This window comes from Pipistrellus hanaki (assembly GCF_964339955.1).
Source record: "Pipistrellus hanaki genome assembly, chromosome: 11".
NCBI classification, from domain to species: Eukaryota; Metazoa; Chordata; class Mammalia; order Chiroptera; family Vespertilionidae; genus Pipistrellus; species Pipistrellus hanaki.
Window position 1 is genome coordinate 44,708,113 of NC_140513.1, and position 21,272 is coordinate 44,729,384.

General features: G+C 31.5%; 1 protein-coding gene across 2 annotated transcripts in view; it reads right to left on the minus strand.

The window, feature by feature from the left end:
• Positions 1–21,272, minus strand: part of BRD10 (bromodomain containing 10) — an 81,417-nt gene that overhangs the window by 13,146 nt on the left and 46,999 nt on the right. For both annotated transcript variants that reach the window (XM_084899573.1, XM_084899574.1), the window contains exons 4-5: positions 18,535–18,614; positions 9,457–9,546 (exon numbers count right to left, since the gene is read on the minus strand). In XM_084899573.1, the coding sequence (XP_084755699.1) occupies positions 9,457–9,546; positions 18,535–18,614 (170 nt within the window). The remainder of the gene's footprint in view (positions 1–9,456; positions 9,547–18,534; positions 18,615–21,272) is intronic.

The window sequence follows — 21,272 nt, forward strand, 5'->3', positions numbered from 1 at the left end:
AAATAATCCCAATGTGTTCTGTGAATTTAATAATTCAAACCTCTACTGAAAATCACTTTAAAAAAGAGGAAATAATTTAAATGAACGTATTATAAACTTTAACATAGAATACAGTATGAATTTCAAGCATAAACCATGGAACCAAAGGCATACAATATGGATTAAGTTTTAAGTTTACCTTTCAGTACTTTCTCATCCAATGTCCACAGCAGCTGCAGATTGCCAGCTCCCTTTCCATAAGATGTCCCAGATGTCAAACAGTGGAGGTTTTCTAACCTCATAGGAATTACTATAAAAAAGGAGTTGGCCTATGGTCACAAGGTAAGTCCTTTATTATATTATGCAGTTTTGTAAGTTTTTGAATGTGACACATTAATAACCTAAGGAGCCATGTGGAAAAAGAAACTTAAAAAAAATCACAAAACTGCACAATACTGTAAAATGAAAAGCTGAGTCTGTGTGTATGAAATGAGTGGGAAGGGAAACTTACCTTGCAACTAAAGAACAACTCCATTCTGTTGCAGTAATCTGAAATGGGTATGACAGCACCAGCCTAATGCTGGCTGCGGTGTTGCAAAGAGAGGGAGTTGGCAATCTACTGATGTTGGGGACATTAGACACCTAAAAGGAAGAAAAGAGGAAAACAAATTCCAGATTTATCAACTGTCTCACCACCATGGACATTTTTGCACATTTTAATAAATTTAGGTGGTTTGAATGTTAAATTTAGGTGAATTTGTTTAAATAATAATATATCATACTTTTCAAATAAAAAGCAAACAACTTTCAGGAAAGCCAAATGAATTCATACACAAAGATGTCTCATTTAAAATCACTAGCAATATCCAAAGGAAAGTTGCAAATATTTTAAATTCAGATGTGTAATAACAGCACAAATCACATTAACTATAATTAAGTATTTTAATAAACTAATAACTTGGCATTCCTGTAGTCCAAGTAATATTACATGAAAGGGTAATAAGTATTTATTTATTTTCGTATTGCCTACACCTAGAGAAAATACCACCATATTCATATATTCACAGTTTTGTGGGTAAGACATCACATTTATCTTGATAAAGACCCCTGAAACAGTCCTAATTTGGTAGTATAATGAAATGTTTGCATATAAAATGGAAAAAGTTAAAAAATATTTTAACATTGCCAGAAGTTCTAATATGAGCTATCACATGCTAGTATTTTCTATTGAGGTACTCTTACACATTTTCATCTATGACTAATTTGAGAAGGAAAATATTTGTACTTTATTTTAAAGAAATCCCATACTGAACAGCATATGTGCAATTTGCATTTTATTTCTAAATTAGCACTTAACTAGAAAGCGGGAAGACAGCAACTACATCAACAAAATCAATAAAATTGCAAGTTTCGGTGTCATTTGGATTTGTAGAAGAAAAACTGGATGACATATCACATTCTTAGTGAAATGTTGAGACAGTTACTATTAATTATTGGAAAAGGGAATCTAATATTACCAGATTGATGAAGCTCATAGTTTTGGCCATAAGCACCTCCAGAATTTAAATTCAGTTGTTCATAACCCTGGTCACTGAGGTGGCAAAATAATTACTAAATAGAAGATAATATAAATTTACTTGGGCTTTGAGAAAATTTGTTATTTAAAATGTTATTCATATTTGAATAAGCGTGTGAGATATGTGATCCAAAAGCGTTTAAGGCATACTTATTATAAAAGCCACACTATTATGAAGCTCTCACTACAGAAGGAAATATTACCTAGTTTAACCCTTGCTTGAAGCTCACTCCATTCTGGAAATACACAGCATTACTTCTATGCCTAATGTAAAAACACCCAACAACCCTTCTCCCTTGTAATTGGAACTTTCTTTGGGAGAAAAGAGGGTTTCAAATATTCTTTTTATGAAAGTTTTCCTGATGTGATTCAAACTATGCCAAATTGCAGTAAGTAGAAATAGTGAACAGTATTAATAGGGATTCAAATCCTTCTTAGTTGGGCAAAGTAGACTTACCATAGATAAATGAAAATGCGCTCTCAGACATTTCAATGACTATAGTCTTACCAGTCATGTTTTGTTCTGCCTCCTATTTCCTGTCATCTAGCTTTATTTTCTTACTATTATTTTGAACATGTCAGTTAACATTTGATTCTTCACAAAGTTCATGTTATGTGTTTTTCTACACTATTCTCAAGTAACATATAAACATGCAATTAATGAAAATGAGCAAGTGCATGGTGACTTCTGAATAAACACAGCTTGAAAATAGAAGATTTAATCTTTTATTTAAAAAAACTGGAGCTAGTCCAACCCTTGATTAAAGTTAATAATTTATCCCCAGGTGTTGAAGATAGAATCTTAAGCTCTGTAAGTGATTTCCTTGAGGACAGGAACTTAATTTCAATCTCTAGATCAGTGTTTTTCAACCTTTTTTGGGCAAAGGCACACTTGTTTCATGAAAAAAATCACGAGGCACACCACCATTAGAAAATGTTAAAAAATTCAACTCTGTGCCTATATTGACTATATATAAAGTAATTCTCTTGAATAGGAATCAAATAAACACAAAGAAAGTATTTTATAATTACTTTATTATGAAATATTAAGTAAACAAAATAGTGAAAAATTATAAAATTCTTGTCTTGTCTGCACCTACGGCACACCAGGCAACATAGTGTGCCGCGGAACAGCGGTTGAAAAACGCTGCTCTAGATTCCCTATCCAGTTCCTGATAGTATGCATAGGACACAAAAGATGTTGAGGAAATCCTATATAATGAAAGGCTAATATGCAAATTGACCCCACAGACAGAAGTTTGACCAACGGGAGGTAGACATGTACTGACCACCAGGGGGCAGCATAGAATGAAAGGAGACCCAGGCTGTCAGCCAGCAGCTGCTAGGGACCCTACCCATGTTGTGCACTGGGTCTCTAGTATTTTCCTAATGAATAAGACTGGAATCTGTAACTAAGTAAAGAAACTTATCTGTTGCAAGTTTTCCAAAAGGTCACTTTAATTTTTAAAAAAAGATTTAAATATGACTATTTAAAGACAAAGTAATCCCCTTACAGCTGAGATAGTTTTCAGTTTTGTTAACCATTAAATAGTTTACCAGAAGATCTAGAATTAAAAAACAATACAGATAATGATTCAATTGTCAAAACTTAATATTAATCTTAAGGACAATTTAGAGATTACTGCAACCATATCTACAACTAAAGCCATTAAATAAAATTAATTAGGGCATATTCAATACTTTGAATATACCTGAAGTTCATTACACACTCTAGTAAAATAGATTTGTATTCTAGACATCTAACTATAAAATAATTTTGATTTGATGCCTCACTGTGAGCCAATGAGATATGAAATGGAAACGAGGAGGAAATAGTCCCATAATCTTTCACTATAATAAAGTAAAATTTGTTATAGGTGTTAGAAAATAAGATGAATGTATAATAACTTCTTTGACTTATATTAAACTTTTACCATAACCCGTATTTTCCGGCGTATAAGACGACTTTTGAAACGAAAAAAAGTCAACCGAAAATCGGGGGCAAAAGACCAAAATTGCACAAAAATTACCTGCAGATCTTGACGGCAAAGTAAGTCTTTTCTTTGAAGTGGAGGGATAGTCTTATACAGCGAATAGAGGCCTAAACCTGTTTTAACTGTAAAATTAGGGGGTTGTCTTATACGCCGGAAAATACGGTAGGTTTTTTGGGTCCATATAAATTCACATAAGTGAAATTTTATGCATAATTTGACTTTATTTTTCCATTTATCTGTGCTTCACTTTTAAAAATGTATTACATCATATTTCTAAAAATAAATAAAGAAAATATATAAGCATGTTATCTGTAACTTCTTCATTTCCTAAGGAAGATAAAAGGCAAATGGTTAATAAACTTAAGGGAGGCCATAAATCATAATAGAGTGAAGACAGCTGAGATGGATCTGAAGCTAAACATTTTGCAATATATAAATGTATCAAATCAACACAATGCACACCTCAAATTTAGAGTGTTAATGTCAATTATATCTTTAAAATTTTTTTTCAACTATATCTTAATAAAAACATTTTTAAGTGGAAAAAAGAATATTTTAAAATTATCTGATAGAATCATAAAGGGTAAATGTTAACAGTGACAGTCACAAATTCTATCAAATAAGTGCCTGAATTAGGAGTAAATAATGCAATAAAATACTCTCAATTATGGGATATGATATATGATTTTATTGATTTTTACATAATTTTCAAAATATCAGCATAATAAATTGGCAGCAGCAGACAAAATTAGAGGCTAGAGCCCTTAGCAAATACGGGCTTACCGGCAGGGTTTTACAATGGCCACACAACTAACATTTGAGACCAGATAATTCTTTGTTATTGCGGGGAGGGCTATCATGTGCATTTGTGCATTATAGGATCATTAAAATGTCGCATATTTAAGCAGTATCACTGGCCTCTATCCATTAAGTGCCGGTACCACATCTTCAACTATGACAACTAAAAAGTCTCAGGAGTTGGGTAGTGGGAGTGCAAAATTATCCCTGATTTGATAACCACTGGCTAATGAAGAACTCTGTGACTCCAAAATATTGTCTAGCTAATGTATAGCCTTTGATTAGGCAGGAGAAGTATTATTGTAGGATGAATTTAAATAATCTTAATATATAAAAATTTCATTCATTACTTGAAATTCCTAATTCCTTTTAACATGTCTTTTTATATATTGTAACCATTACACACATATTATTTTGTACATTTTAAAAAATTTAACATTTCACAAATATTTCCATGTAGTAACAATGATCTACAAATATTTTATTTTGCTAGCTATATGATATACCACTGTGTTAATATTACTGTTTGGTTAGTCATCTCCCTATTGGACATACAAGCTTTTTCCAAATTTCCAATATTAGAGGTAGTCTGTGGAACACACCATTGTGTAAATTACTTTTTTGGGGGGTGGGTAAGGGTGAAATAGGGATAATAAATGTTAAATCCCAAATAGGACTACAGGATTAAAGAGCATAGACGATTTTATAGCTTTTTTATATACTGATTATGATATTTAGAAATATTAAATTCTGCTCAGAGCAGAAGTGCTTAATTGCTGAAAGGTATATTAGAAAAGATGTGCTCTTATAATTTTAGTTTACCTATTTGATAAGACTAGCATTCCATCATTTGTCATAATATAATCCAGACAAGGTTTCTTTTTTTATAAATAAGAATTTTTTTTTTTTTTTTGCCAAATGTTCATTTCTCCTCACACCCAATCTTTATACAGATCTTTGCTTATTAAAAAAGATGGAAACCTCTTTGAAAATATAAACTATGACATAAAAAAATAAGGAAATAAAGCCAATGCTCTCGCCAGTTTGGCTCAGTGGATACAGCATCGGCCTGGGACCCAAGGATCCTGAGTTTGATTCCAGTCAAGGGCACATGTCTGGGTTGTGGGCCCAGTCCAATGTGCAGGAAGTAGCCAAATGATTCCCTCTCATCATTGATATTTCTCTCTCTCTCTTCCTCTCTGAAATCAATATATTTTTCTAAAAAAGGAAATAAAGCCAATATGAGAAAAAAAGGGTCACATGAAATAACCAGAAATATAACCACTCCGTATAAGCTTGGCAAAATTTTTCCAATTTTGATTATTTAGAAAGCAATAATGTTGAATAAATTTAAAATACAACAGGATCAGACAAATTTATTAATACCTTTATTCTATCTTTCTGGAAAACTAATAAACTTCCTAGGTAGAAAAATGTTATTTTCCATATAATTAAGGAAAATGAAAATTATATCTCAAGACTAAAACTATAAAAATAATAAAATGTTATGATTTTTTCTTTAGCTCACTAAAGAATTCTATGATCTAAATAATAATGAGAAAGAAAAAAAAAACTAAAGGACTTCGTTCAACTATATACCTCTACCTCAACCAGTTGTTTGACATTAAACGAATCTCTGGTAATTAAGTATAGCATCTCTAGGATATTGAGCTTTTTTTTTTTTTTTTTTTTTAAAAAAAAGCTCCTAAATGAAGTATGGGATCTAGTGAGCTAGAGAAAACTCAAGAAATTTAAAGCATTTTTCTCTCCTCACATTAACCATAAATAGAACTAGTTGTCTTGCAAGAATAAATAGCTCAACCCAGATTTTAAAAGACTATACATCTTCCAATACAATGAGAGGCTCAATGGCAAATAGCAAAGCCTCTAAGTTGTTAAGAAAGATATATAGGTTTGATGTTCGGTTAGGTTATATAAGGATGTAAGTGATCAACGTTTCCCTCTCACATAAATGTTCCTCTCTCTCTAAATATCAATATAATATATCCTTGGGTGAGGATTTTAAAAAATTATTTAAAAAATTATTTTAGACAGAAGGGGTAGGGAAAAGAGAGAGAGAGAGAATCCATTTGTTGTTCCACTTATTTACGCATTCATTGGTTGTTTTATGAGCCCTGACCAGGATGAAATCCTCAATCTTGGATATTGGGTTGATGCTCTAATCAACTGCTACCCAGCCAAGGAGAAAAAACTTTTTAATGGAATGTTGAGCAAGGTGGAGGAAACAGAATAATTCTTCCTTGTTGCTTTGGTAGAAAACAGTATATGGGAAGGCCCTGCAGAGAAACTGGCTAAAGCAGCCAAGTGTTTATAATGAATCCATTTTAAATCCTCTCTCACATATATAATTTCTACCTTTAGTAATGGCATTTATGACAACTGAATATTTATATAGAATATACCTTCTTTGTTATTGGAGCCATTATTGTAAATAAGAAAGTTTATGAGAATAAATTGTTTTGACTCTAAATATTATTTTAGTTTGGCAGTGATATCCTCTTATGAAGACCAATATTAATTTTATTTGTCTGGCAATAGTGAAGGAAGCAAAGAATCGGTCAAAATGGTTATTATCACCACCAAGTTCAGGCATTTCATTATTAAGAAAGCCCCTTAGGTCCTTACCACGAACCCACTTCCAATAAATGTGGTTACTTTCTTTGTAATACACAGTACATATCATGCAAGGCAAGTACATGGACACACACAAGAAATGACAGACTGACAATGAAGACACAAAAGCAAAAATACAAACAAACAAAAACCTTCATAATACATAACGTAAAGACCTTTTGGTGTATGTTCAGTTACTGATATTTTTAGGGTATCAGTACAATTATGGATATTCATAATGATACTTCAGTAATCAAAAAAGGGTTAAATTGTGTTCAACACAGTATAAGGAGGCAGGAAATTTTCCATTGAATGATGAATTTCAGTTATGCAGAAAATTCAGTAATATGGAATACTGTATTCCAAATGATACTAGACCAGATAAATTAACTGGTATTCAATATTAACATAAACATTCAATAAAGTTAATTCCTGCAACTAATATTTATCACACTCAGTATTAGCTTTTGTAGAAAAAAAAAAATAAGAATGATACTGAAATGCAAACTTTTACTGTGTATTTTCTTTAGAATGCTATGTGGCCATTTAAGTGGTTGGGATAAACTGTTCATGAAAATCTCTTAAGCAGCCTATACATTGGTAATCTCAATAAGATTATCCCCACTAAGTACAATTCCAAGAACTTCTATTTCTTGAAGAGCAGAAATCATATTTTAAAACTGATATGCAAATACCAGGAGTCATGGACAAGCTAAAAATTTAGAGACATGAAATCTAATTAATTAAACCCTTCATGTCCCCAAGGACTAGAGTGCTAAGTATTTGTAATTTATAGGTGTTGTTTTTTTGTTTTGTTTTTTCACTCTTCTCCTTGTTCCTGTGAAGGAAACTCACAATATGCTTATGCCTCACAATACTACATAGAAGTGAGGTAGATGGCTTTATATAGAGAAACTCTAGGATGTGTGTATAAGTCTTTTTCTCTTACAATACATGACAAAAATAAGTACATAAATCAATTATGCTTAAAAACAAAACCCTAATTTATAATATTAGTACAAATTAAGATAGTATGTTTTACTAAAGCATAAAAACCAATTAGAAAATTAATTTAACAAAATTCTGTTTGGAGTCAAAGTATAAAAAATAATAAGTACTAAAGTATGTACTAAAAATAAACAGCTTTTGTAAAAAAAAAAAAACAACCTGTAACACCCTGATTAAAATATTATTTGTTCTTATTATATAACATCAGTCCTTTATGAGCATATAAAATCAAATATATTTTTGAATACTTTGGCTGAGGAGTAAATTGTCTAATATAAATGTTGTTTGTGAAATACATCACAGAAGTAAATTTTAAAAACATTGTGTTCATATTAAGAGAATGTCCGTATACCAAAAGTGTGTGAGTATATATATGAAAAGATTCTAATAAGGGTATAAATCATGTTTAATAAAATATTTTTATAATATACTTATTTTTGCATTCTCAGATTATACATTGAACATAATGTTTTCTTGTTAATAGGTGATTACCATTATGAACATTATTCTATCTGTTAGATTATAGCAATATTCTCAGGGGTACCACATGAGGGACTTCTGATATGCTTAAAGCTGTTTCACTTGTTTTAAAATAACATTGGAAGGTTGTAATTTTATGATACTTCAATCTCCTCCCTTCAGAGTGCTACCAATATGTCGTTTCTAAATAGAATATAAAATGACTACCTACTATAAATATGTTTATATAAAGCTTGCTGTATCACTAACTTTAATTCTAGATTAACAGATTCTGAGCAAAGACCTAAAAATGGCTCCATGACATTCTTAAAGGATAAAACAAAGGGATTTTTAAAAATGATGATTGATTTTCAAATTTGTGAAATAACCGAACTATGAATGCCAGTTAAATAGGTAGTACTGATTAAATAAATAATTGGGTGTTTTACCAAGTATTGAATGAATAAATATAATGCCCCTATACTCTATTCTCAAGAACAATATGAAATAAGGATGAATTTAGAGTGAAAGTCAAAAAAAGACCTTTAGCTGGCAAAGATTCTTAAGACATTTTTAGGCATGTATCAAAAACATCTGGGGCAAGATTAAACAATTTAGTACATCTTTTATATCACAGCTAATTAAAATTTTATGTTACTAAGCAATAAACTTCCATAGAAAGCACATAATTATTAAGAATATTTCCAAGGAAAGCATTACCCAAAAAATTACCAGTCAGACAATGACCAACCAGTATATTGGGAAATATCTAAAATTATACCTGATATAAACCAGGCAAACAAAATTAATTTACTTGCTCTGGCACAATTTTTACCTATTAAAAATAAAAAGCAGACCACACAGGAGAAATAAAAGAAACAATTTTTCTATTGTTCATTGCAAATTTTTATGTCATCCAGGAGAACAAAATAAAAAAGACTTTAGAAAAAAGAAGGAATAAATTTTTATGCTGACAATAATAGATAGAACTTTTGGATCAACACCTACCGATTTTTTTCTACTGTTTTCCAGATCTTTGAGTTCATTCTCGATTTTTGTGATTAAGTCCCTGAGTTCATCAAGATTAGTGCAAATAAGCTAAAATAAAACACAAAAACACAGCTTGATAACACATAATATAAAACACCCAAAATGTGGTAACAGAAGTTGTTTCAACACACACTGAATTCGCAATTATTTGTAATAGCTAAAACCGAAGAAAGCTCCGCAGTTGATACTTTAAAAGATATTTTTTATGATGTATGAACTTCAGGCTTAGTATAAAAATAGCTGAAATTTCAACATCAGTGGTTTCACCCCTCTTCCCTATTCCTCAGTTTGCTTTAAAATACAGGTAACTTTAACATTCCTAACTTTCAGACCAGAATGACAAAGATCTGGAAACTCACCCTTGATTTCACAGGTTACTGAATCACCTTTTAAGAAATACTTCACCAGGCAGTCTCTTAGTAGGTGAATAAATGCACCCCTGGAGAACAGTCATACCTTTGCTTTGGTTTGCTAACTATACAATTAAACAAACTACTATTGGTGTTGGGATTGCTAATAAAGGACTTTAACTACATGTGATATATTCAAAGACATAAATGAAATTAAGTACATATTCTTAATATGATTTTAGTAGTCCTTTAGTAAGACCATCTCCACACCTTTCCTTTCATAATTGTGTGGCTCATTTTATTTCACTTAGTAATATTTAAAAGTGGCCAAAATAATTTCAATTATTAATAATCAAATTATCTTGAGTTAATTACTAAAGTTTTAAACTGTAAAGTGTCAGCAACAAAAATATTAGTAACTACATTTTAGTTCTCATAAAATTATACCGAGTTTTTCCAATTAGTTTAATATACTTAACATTTTTCCTAAAATATTTTAAGCTCATATTTTTTAAAAAATATATTTTATTGATTTTATACAGAGAGGAAGAGAGAAGGATAGAGAGTTAGAAACATCAATCAGAGAGAATCATCGATCAGCTGCCTCTTGCATACCCCCTACTGGGGATGTGCCCGCAACCAGGGTACATGCTCTTGACCGGAATTGAACCCGGGACCCTTCAGTCCGCAGGCTGATGCTCTATCCACTGAGCCAAACCGGTTTTGGCTTAAGCTCATATTTTAAAACAAAACTACAACCAGCTACAGAGGAAAAGTTTTAGATTAATGAAAGTCTTGCTGTAATGTTTATACTGCGTGATAATTTAAAAAATACTCTTATAAAGCTATACATTCATTCATCAGCCCTTGTTTGTTTTATTCATTAATTTATGTGTAAGAATACTGTTTTCCTAAAAGTCATACTTTCTTTTAAAAGAAATAAACAAAAATAACAAAAGGAAGTGTTACAAGATCATTCCCAGTGACTAATGAATAAAACAGGAGACTAGGAGTCCCTTAAACTTCCTTTATTTTTAGGCTGAATTATATGAAATTGCTGATATGCCTTTGATCTACAAAAATGGCAATATGGCTCAACCTAATAGACTAAGGAAAATTTATCACAGATATTATAAATTATATTAAAATACCATTATCAGAAATAGCTACATAATTTCAAACTCACAGAACTGACAAAGCAGGTAAGATTATATAATTAAGTAACTCAAAAACAATTCCAGAGTAGAAAACAGTACACAAATATATTAACAGGACAGTACAACTAATATTTATTACAAATTATGCATTTCTATTTGCCAGTCTAGAGTTACGGAAGAAATGCTGATGGTCAAGCAGTGGAGTGGTTAACCAGGTAAGTGCCTCAAGAATGAAATTGTCTTCAATTTCTATTAAAGCCTAAGAACAATGTTGGCCCTATACCAGATTTTTAGCAAGAATTCAGTGGAAACTAAACTTCCCACTATAAAATCTATTATGACTCTCATGGAAAATTTGTTCCATAACTTACAGATGATTGGTTACACCCCTTTTCACTGAACTTGGTGTACTAGTTCATATCACAACAAAGATTTCTAATTTGCACATATAGCAAAGCTCAGAAGAATTTTCACTTACATCTTAGCTGTCTCATTTTATAAAAAAAAATGGCATATTTTGCATATAGTTTTTAAAAACTTATAGTTACAATGAAAACATATATTCCTACAACTAAACACATACTTAAAAAGGTAAAGATCTTTTAATTAACAATTAGCAAATCATCTAATGTGCTATACCGATTTTTATAAGTGATATTTAGATAATTCTAGTAACTGTATATTTGACAACCTATTAAAATGTTTTGCATTGGAAAAAAAACCCAAAAAACAATTAGCCATGAGGTCAACAAATATTTATATTCAACTTAAAGGAATAAATAACAGTTCTGAAATCAAACCATGAATGGTTTCCAGTCTATGAGCTATATAAATAAAATAACACTAAATACACATTAAAGTTTGAGGAGCACTGATTTAGTACAACTAAATAACTGGGTAAGCCACTTGAAAGTGTTATTTTTATATAGCTCATAGACTGTGGAAATCATTCATGGTTTGACTTCAGAACTGTTATTTATTCCTTTAAATTGAATATAAAGGGACATGACTTTTAAACATAAATTTTGTTGAATTTGAAAGTCAAAAGTTTTAGCAATGTTTACTTTTACATTATCTTAAAATGACTTAATATCTTAAAAATTTATACCCTTTATCTATAATTATAAAAGTGTAATATGCTAATTAGACCGGACGTCCTTCTGGATGACCTTCTTGATGAAGCCGAGGGTAGCAGGGGGCCGAGGCAGAAGCAGCTACCGTGGTGGGCAGGGGCCGAGCCCCTTGCACGAATTTCATGCATCGGGCCTCTAGTATATTAATACATACCTCTCTCTACATAAATTTGTACTACATACCTAACATACTGAAAATAGGGTCAAATTACACTACTACAAATTCTTGTATATGAATATAATTCTAATTTTGCTACTTATATTGAAAGAAAAAATAATTTGATTTTTGCAACTGTCATAGTTCTTCTGTTTTACAAAGTAAGGCATACATGTGGCCTTTAAACTCAACTTCAAATGATGATTTTAAAAATACAACCAATCCAATAAGTTCGCCTTTATAAGGAAAACAGATGCATTTCTTGAATAAAGCAAAACACCTATTAAAACCTCTTTCTCATTGCCTTGAATTTGAAAAACATATCTGAGGCTCAGGGCCTCAGAGGGGCTGGGGGAAAGCTCCACAGCAGCTCAGATTACAGTTGGACTGCATCGCCAACACTCATGAGAGCAATTTTCAGTCACACTACAGGGATTACAAGAAGAGTTTTATCCCCCAAGAAGAATCTCTTTAAGGCAGTCTCAATCTACTCTCAAGTTAACCTTTCACTTGATGCAATCCATGATGCAGCCACAAGCTAAAGGAACCAAAATATGTAATTCGGTCCAAACCTTGGCCTAGGCCAGTGGTCGGCAAACTCATTAGTCAACAGAGCCAAATATCAACAGTACAACGATTGAAATTTCTTTTGAGATCCAATTTTTTAAAACTTAAACTTCTTCTAAAGCCACTCCTTCAAAATAGACTTGCCCAGGCCATGGTATTTTGTGGAAGGGCCACACTCAAGGGGCCAAAGAGCCGCATGTGGCTCGCCAGCCACAGTTTGCCGAACACAGGCCTAGGCTAAAAAGGTGTATTCATGCTAGTTAAAACTAACAGTTACTAACCTAAGATAACACACTGGTAGAGAGGTTTTCTTCTACTATAACATGTTCTACTATAACATGTTCTTTAGAGGTCTTTCTAAATAAAACAAAACAAAACAACATCTAACAACTGGAAATGTATTATAGTTTTAGGATTTAATTTACTATATCTAACCCTTTACTTTTATTAAATGGCAAATATTAAAAGGCCGGCTCTTCAACTCAAGAAGCAGAAATGTGTGTACGTAGTAGTGAAGTCCCATAGAGATCAAAAGAACCCCATTACCACATCTCAAAAAAATTACAAAATAATTCATTCTTTATTACTGCTTCAAGTTAGAAATTTTGCCCTTTGGGTTATAAACTCAGAAGGTTTTAGAGATATGTACTGTATTTGTTCCAAAAGGAGTAAGGTAACATACAAAAATAAAACAATATAGCAAATTACATTAAAAAGCAAAGGGATACAAGGCAGAAAAGTCAGAATGAACAGGTCCAAATGAATGGATCATGTTCACTACCATTTTAATAAAACATTCCTATATAACTTATTATGAAAATTGTGAGCAAAATACTACATGCATGGTGTAAATTAAAAATATATACTGTATTTAAGTTAAAATTATATTAATATCTGTTAAAACTGACAGGAAAATTCACTTCTTATGATCACCGTACCAGCAATAATGAATTCTTTAAAACTTGCAAATAAGAATATCTTGTGTGACATAAAAAAATAAATCTGATTAACATAACAAGTTAAATTTTTTTACAACTATATTAAAAATGTTTTCTCAATGTACTATATATATATTGTACATTGTACATAAGAATTTTAAGGTGTAAATAAAAACCCATGCTGTTGTTAAAAGTGAAACAAAAAGCTGAAGTTGGAAATACTTAAGAGATAGCAATTCAAAATAATAATCAAAAGGTCCTTAACAAAGTTAAGCACTTAAAACCCTAGGGGTTTTTTTGTTTGTTTGTTTTAGAGGTATTAAGGTTCAGTGAGTTTATGCTTACATTTTAAAACAATACTTTTAAAGTCTTAGTTGGATTCTAAATTTCCTGTGCAAAGCAGCCTTTAGGATAAATGACATATATAATAGAATAGGAACAAGTGTGCATTATATAAAAGACTTTGATTACCAAAGAAAAGCAGAGTCACGGTAACTAAGGCTTTTAAACTATTTTAAAAACTTGTTTTAAAATAAGTTTTAAACTTATTTTGACTTGACACCCTAAGGTTTTAAAATACTTTCTAAAAAATAAAAAATAAAAAATACTTTCTATAATATTGTTATAATTATGTACAAAATGAGAATTCATATATAAGATTTCTTTCTCAATTAAACAAATTAAAGTAAAAAGCTTTTGGTAAAAATTAATTTTATTAAAATAAAAATATTTTCTGATTTTTTGCAAATATTTCTAACTAAAAAAAATTTTGACAAATTCCCCTATATGCCAACTGTATAACTCAACCCAACACTAGAGTAGGGCTAAGCATAAGTTTTTCCCTTTAGTTAAATATAATGATGCAAATAATATTACTTGGTTCTTTTCACTTTTTAAATTCTTATAAGCTTAATCACGAGATTTCATGATTTAGGAAACATGACCAAATCTAAGATTTCTTTCAAGGACTTAAGCAGCTGGAGAAAGTGGTAATGGTCTAATGATAATGCTCTTGAGCCAATTCCTAACTGATTTTCCTACTCATAACACAGCATTTTTTTGTCTGAAGCGTCTGGCATGCTTATTTGAAAAAAAAATAAATAAAAAAATAATAATACCAAGTGACAAAATAGTAAGCTCTATCATTTAATCCTCAATACAACCCTTTGAGGAAGGTAGTATTATCATCCATTGTACAGATGAGAAACTGAAATCGGAAAGAGATGCAGTAACTTACCTAAGTTTCAGAGTTAATGGTAAAGTTGGCATTCAAACCCAAACTGCCTGGTTCCAAAATCCATATGATTAACCACTATGCAGATTACTGGTAAACCCACTGAATCAAGGCTGAAACCCAGGAACTTTCATTTTAAATAAAGGCATCAGATTATTTTTATACTATCTAAGGTTTGAGAAGCACTTTTTCCTAAGTTTGATGTCACTTAGGAAAAAGTGGCAGATATAGTTACCGTATTTTTCGGACCATAAGACGCATTTTTTCCCCCCAGAAGTGGGGGGAAAAAGTCCCTGCGTCTTATGGTCCAAATATAGCCTACACATATACTGTAAAAAAAAAGTTTTTTTACTTGCCCGGCTCTGTGTGGTCTCTGTGTGCTTGCCCGGCTCTAAAATGGTTCTAAATGCTGCTGTTTACTTTACAGGGTTGATTACATGTGTTTATGACTGTGATGTTGGGTTTTAATGCACATAAAATATTTTAGGACACTATTTGTTTCAGAATCTTTTTTTCTTCATTTCCCTTCTCTAAAAACTGGTGCGTCTTATGGTCCGAAAAATACGGTAGTCCTTTTATAGTACACACAAAGAAATAAATCTAATCCACCATTTGAATATCTACAGTGTATACTTTAAACGGGGATGGGATAATTATTTCCTTAAACTGAGATATAGATATTAAGAAGGTATATAAATAAACCTGGATTCTTCTGGACATAAATAGGCAAACAAGTTTGATTTCTAGTTTAGTTGAGGTCAAAATAGGATTCACTTTAATTCATTAGGAAGACTTGCAAGAAGGCATTTTAGAATAAACACCATGAAACAAATCTTCCAGCTAAACATTTCTATATAGTACTTTTATGTTTAATATTAGAAATGTGATACTTAAAACACCATGGTTAAAATAATTTGCAGAATCTGAGGCATTAAGTGTCACAATGCTAGAGCTTTTGTGAAGGAAATAAATTCACTTCTTTAGTACATAATGATCAGTCTTCTTACATGTGGGAAACTTCCAAATATTTTTAAAAACTTTACATAAAATTATTTTGAGAGGCAAAGCTCTAAGTTTTGCATGTAATAACAAAGTTTACTACTGACTGCTCTAGCTGGTTTGGCTTAGTGGATAGAGCGTTGGCCTTCAGACTGAAGGGTTCCAGGTTCGATTCCAGTCAAGGGCATGTACCTTGGTTACAGGCACATCCCCAGTAGGGGGTATGCAGGAGGCAGCTGATTGCTGTTTCTCTCTCATTGATGTTTCTAACTCTCTATCCCTCTCCCTTTCTCTCTGTAAAAAAATCAATAAGATATATTTTTAAAAAACTTTACTACTAATATTATCTACTATTATTTGCTTATTTGAAGCAAATGACCTATTTCCTGGGAGATAGGTGTCCATTTCCTTTATGAATAATACTATGGAATTCAAATTGTAAACCAGGCATAAGAACCACTATTGTCATAGTCTACACAGGGTGGCCATATTATTATGATCTCTGAACGCATAATAATTTGGCCAGTGTACATCCTATATAATAAAAGGCTAATATGCAAATTGTCCCCTTGATCAGGAGTTCCACCAGCAGGCAGGCTGGCCAACTGCCCATGTCCCCTCCTCCTGGCCAGGCTGGCTGGACCCCACCCATGCATGAACTCATGCACCAGGCCTCTAATACACACACACACACACACACACACACACACACACACACACTGAGTAGCCAGAGTATTATGCGTTTAGAGATCATGGTAATCTGGCCACTCAGTGTATTTCCCATCTTTAGCCAAACTAACACTAACTCTTAACTCTAACACACACACACTCTCTCCACCCCCCCTTCACTTCGTTCTCTCTCCTCTCCCTCCCTCCCTTCCTTGACTCATTAATTTAAAACAGCACAATCTAGCAAAACATGAACTTTTGACAGTGTCTCTCTCTCTCTCTCTCTCTCTCTCTCTCTCTCTCTCTCTCACACACACACACACACACACACACACACACACACTTAAAATCAAAGTTTCATGAAACAATATTACTCTTACTATATTGAGCACATTCTTTTAATTTCTTTCTATTTTTAACTTTGTTAACTTATAAAAGAAATGCTGGTCATGCAATCCACTCATTTCATGGTTTACTAATGAATACCACCTGCTTATTTTAAAGCACAGTCTATGCCAGTCATTACATATAAAAGTCCATCCACTAAGATAGGAATGGAGACAAATACCAACATCAGGCCAGAATACTTTGAAGGATTGAGGAAAAAAATGAGTGAAAGAAATAGCAAAGGCTAGTATGACATAAGTGTAAGAATGATAATATACTACTATAGCATTAAAAAAACATGTACAAGCAATGATAGAAAGGCCTCTAAATAAAAAGTGAATCCTTTTTTTTTTTATTGAATATGCTAGAACCAAGTTACTTTATATTTTAAAAAAATCATTCTAAGAATGTCATTAAAAATACTCTTTAAAAATATTAAGAGAAAAACAAGTTTTTCTTTCTTTGTCCATTTAAAAATATTAATTTAATAGAACTATAAATAAAAGTAAATGTGCAAATGAAAGTCTTCCAAGAACAATTAGTAACTTTAAAAGAAACAATTCCAAAAACAGAACTTTTACTGAAAAATAGATGTATACATTTATGGATATATGTAACTGTTAAACTCACTTTACATACTATCAATATTTTCAAAGTTATTACTCCTTTATTTTCTTCTTTACTTAAATTGACTCACAGAAACTCACTTTAACATCATTTTTATTTTTGGCAATGAAGTATTAGGTTATAGAACTTTTGGAAATGAACTGGACACACTAATACAAAAAAATTTTTAAAGAATCATCTGTTGAAAAAACACACATCTTTTATAAAATAGAAAATAAAAATAAAAAATATTTAATTAGGGTGAGATTCTGCTTATTCTAGTATCAGCTTCAAACAAAAAAACTCTTCATATAGTCACATGTTAGTCAGATAATAACTTTTTCCTTCTTGCAGAAATGTTTAAAGACAACTGAATTAACCTTTACTTAATATTCTTTCTAAAGTTTATATACAACTAAGAGTTAAAAGATTTGTTTTTCATATTAACAAGTCAACCATTTCTACAGTGCCAAAATAAATAAAAATGGATTACCTTGGCAGTATTTCCATGCACATATATGGCTTATTCTTGGAAGACTTTCATTTACACATTTACTTTTATATATAGTTCTCTTAAACTACTTCTACAATACAGTATAGTATATAAAAAGAAATTTCTGACTATCATGAAAAAATAGAGGTAAAAATTTGTTTGAAATACTAGCAGATTAACTCATAAGTACCAGCGACGTTTGTACTTGTGGGGAAAAAGTCACAGTTGGAAACATTTCATTGAAAGTATGTGTGCGTTACAGTGGAATTTAGCCAATTTCTTTACAAACAATACAAACACTGAAACAAAACTTTAAAAAATGTTGAGAGAAAACTAAAACACTTACCTGAAATTCTGGTACAGTAGGTAACTTTGTGACAGTTTTCCTCTTCTTTGTGATTGCTTTTTTAGATATGGATTTTTTCCCTTTCAAGATTAAAAGAGAAAAACTTCATAATGCTGTTAATAACCCTTCATTAACAAAAATAATACACAGAACCTTGAAAATTCAATTATAACTAACGATGGATTCCAGTGAGTCAAATAAAAATGATGAATCAAAACAAGTCCTAGTAAAAGCAAACATTCAACTACAACTACCTATAACAGACACATAAACAAATGCCATATTCTTTATATAAGAACCAAATTATTACAATCTCCAATGTGTTGCACAGTATCAAAATTTACTGTAATAAGATTTCTCAAAAGAGTCACATTACAACTCAGTTAAAATTTAATTCGCAACTTAAAATTAGGTTACATAAGGAAAAAAAAATCTTACCTTTAGTAATAACTTATGTAGTCAGGAACCTGCATAGAATTATACTCTGAAGACTATGGTCTATTTACGTAGCCAACCCACTGTAAAAATCCTCTCAATAACTCAGAAAACCAAGTTTTTCTATCCCTTTAGCTCTGCACTTATCTAATCTTTCCTCAAGGGCTGCCTTTGGCAGTATTCAATGACCAGTTGTAAAACAAAGTAAACATCTCCCTTTAAAGTGCACCTACCTAATCATTTGTATAATCAAAAATCATCGGAGAATATAAACTTATATTCTTAAAGAAATAAAATTCATAGCATAGATTGAAGTATATCTCTGTGTATTTAACCTAACAAGAGACACAATTCAGATCATGTTGAAAGTAAATATGTTTTGTGCTCACTTCGGTGGCACATATACTAAAATTGGAATGATATAGAAGATAAGCATGGCCCTTGAGCAAGGATGACACGCAAATTCATGAAGCGTTCCATATTTAAAAAAAGAAAAAAGTATTTCCCCCCACTTGTAATTAGCAAAATCAACTAATAATAAGTTGGCTGTTAATTATTCAACAAACAAGAGATATAGGGCACTATACAATTTATGGGAATAACAAAGAATTACAAAATGAAACTGTCCTTCAGGAGCTGACAATCTATGTAATGGGATAAAAATTAATTGTAAATACTTAAAAGTTAACTTTCAGTCTCAATAATTTAAAGGGGAAAATTGAAAGTTACTGGTTTTTTGTGTTTTGTTTTTTTTTAAAGGAAAAGTGAGTTTAAGTACATAAAGTAACTTTGTTCTACATATACGCTATTGCTCCTTTTTAAACGTTATCCTATGTAGGTAAGATCTTGCATGAAAACAGTCAATTTAAAAAAATTTAAATTTATAGCAGTGACATTAATAGGATCATATAGATTTCAAGTATACATTTCTATGATACATGACCTGTATATTGCATTGTGTGCCCATCAACCAAAGTCAGATCATCTTCTATCACCATATATGAAGCCCCCTTGACGACCTGCCTTTCCACTAGTAACAACCATACTGTTATCTGTGCCTATGAGTTTCAGTTTTATATCCCACATGGGAGTGAAATCATATGGTTCTTGGCTTTTTCTGACCGATTCATTTCACTTAGCATAATATTCTCAAGGTCCATCCATGTTGTTGCAAATGAACAGTATTACATAGTATATATGTACTTCTTCTTAATACAATCCTCTATCAACGGACACTATGGTTATCTCCATATCTTGGCCTCCATGAATAATGCTGCAATAAATATAGGAGTGTATGTATCTTTGCAAATGAAATGTTTGAGTTTTTCAAGTAGATACCCAGAAGAGGATTGCTGGGTCATATAGTAACCCTATTCTTAATTTTTTGAGGAACCACCATACTGTTTTCCATAGTGGCTGTACCAGTTTATATTCCGACCAGCAATGAATAAGGGTTCTTTTTCTCCACAACCTCTCCAACACTTGTTATTAGCTGTCTTGTGGATAAGAACCATTCTAACAGGTGTGAGGTGGTATCTCATTTTAGTTTTTTCATTTCCCCAATAGCTAGTGAAGTTGAACATCTTTTTCATATATCTGATGGCCATTTATATGTCTTCTTGGAAGAGGTGCCTGTTCAGGTTCTCTGCCAATTTTTTAATTGAATTGTCTTGTGTTGAGTTGTATGAATTTATATATATATATATATATATATATATATATATATATATATATATATATATATGTGTGTGTGTGTGTGTGTGTGTGTGTGTGTGTGTGTGTGTGTGTATGTATATATGTATACACACACACACACACACACACATATTGGATATTAGAACTCTTTTTCTGAGCTGTTGTTTGCAAATATCTCCCATTTGGTTGATTGCCTTTTTGTTTTACTGATAGTTTCTTTTGCTGTACAGTCGCTTTTTAGTTTGATATAGTCCCATTCATTTATCTTTGCCTTTACTTCCCTTGCCTTTGTGATCAAATTCATAAAATCTTCTCTTAAAACCAAGGTCAGTAAATTTAGTATCTGTTTTCTTCTATGTAATTTGTCGTTCCAGATCTTATATTTAGGACTTTGATCCATTTTGAATTACTTTTTGTACACGGGGACAAACTGCATCTGGTTTCATTCTTTTGCATGTGGCTTTCCAATTTTTCTAGTGCCATTTTTTAAAAGGCTTTCTTTTCTCCATTGTGTTCTTTTGGGTTATCAAAAATTATTTGCCAATATACATGTAGTTTTACTTCTGGGCTCTCAATTCTATTCCATTGGTCTATGTGTCTGTTTTTCT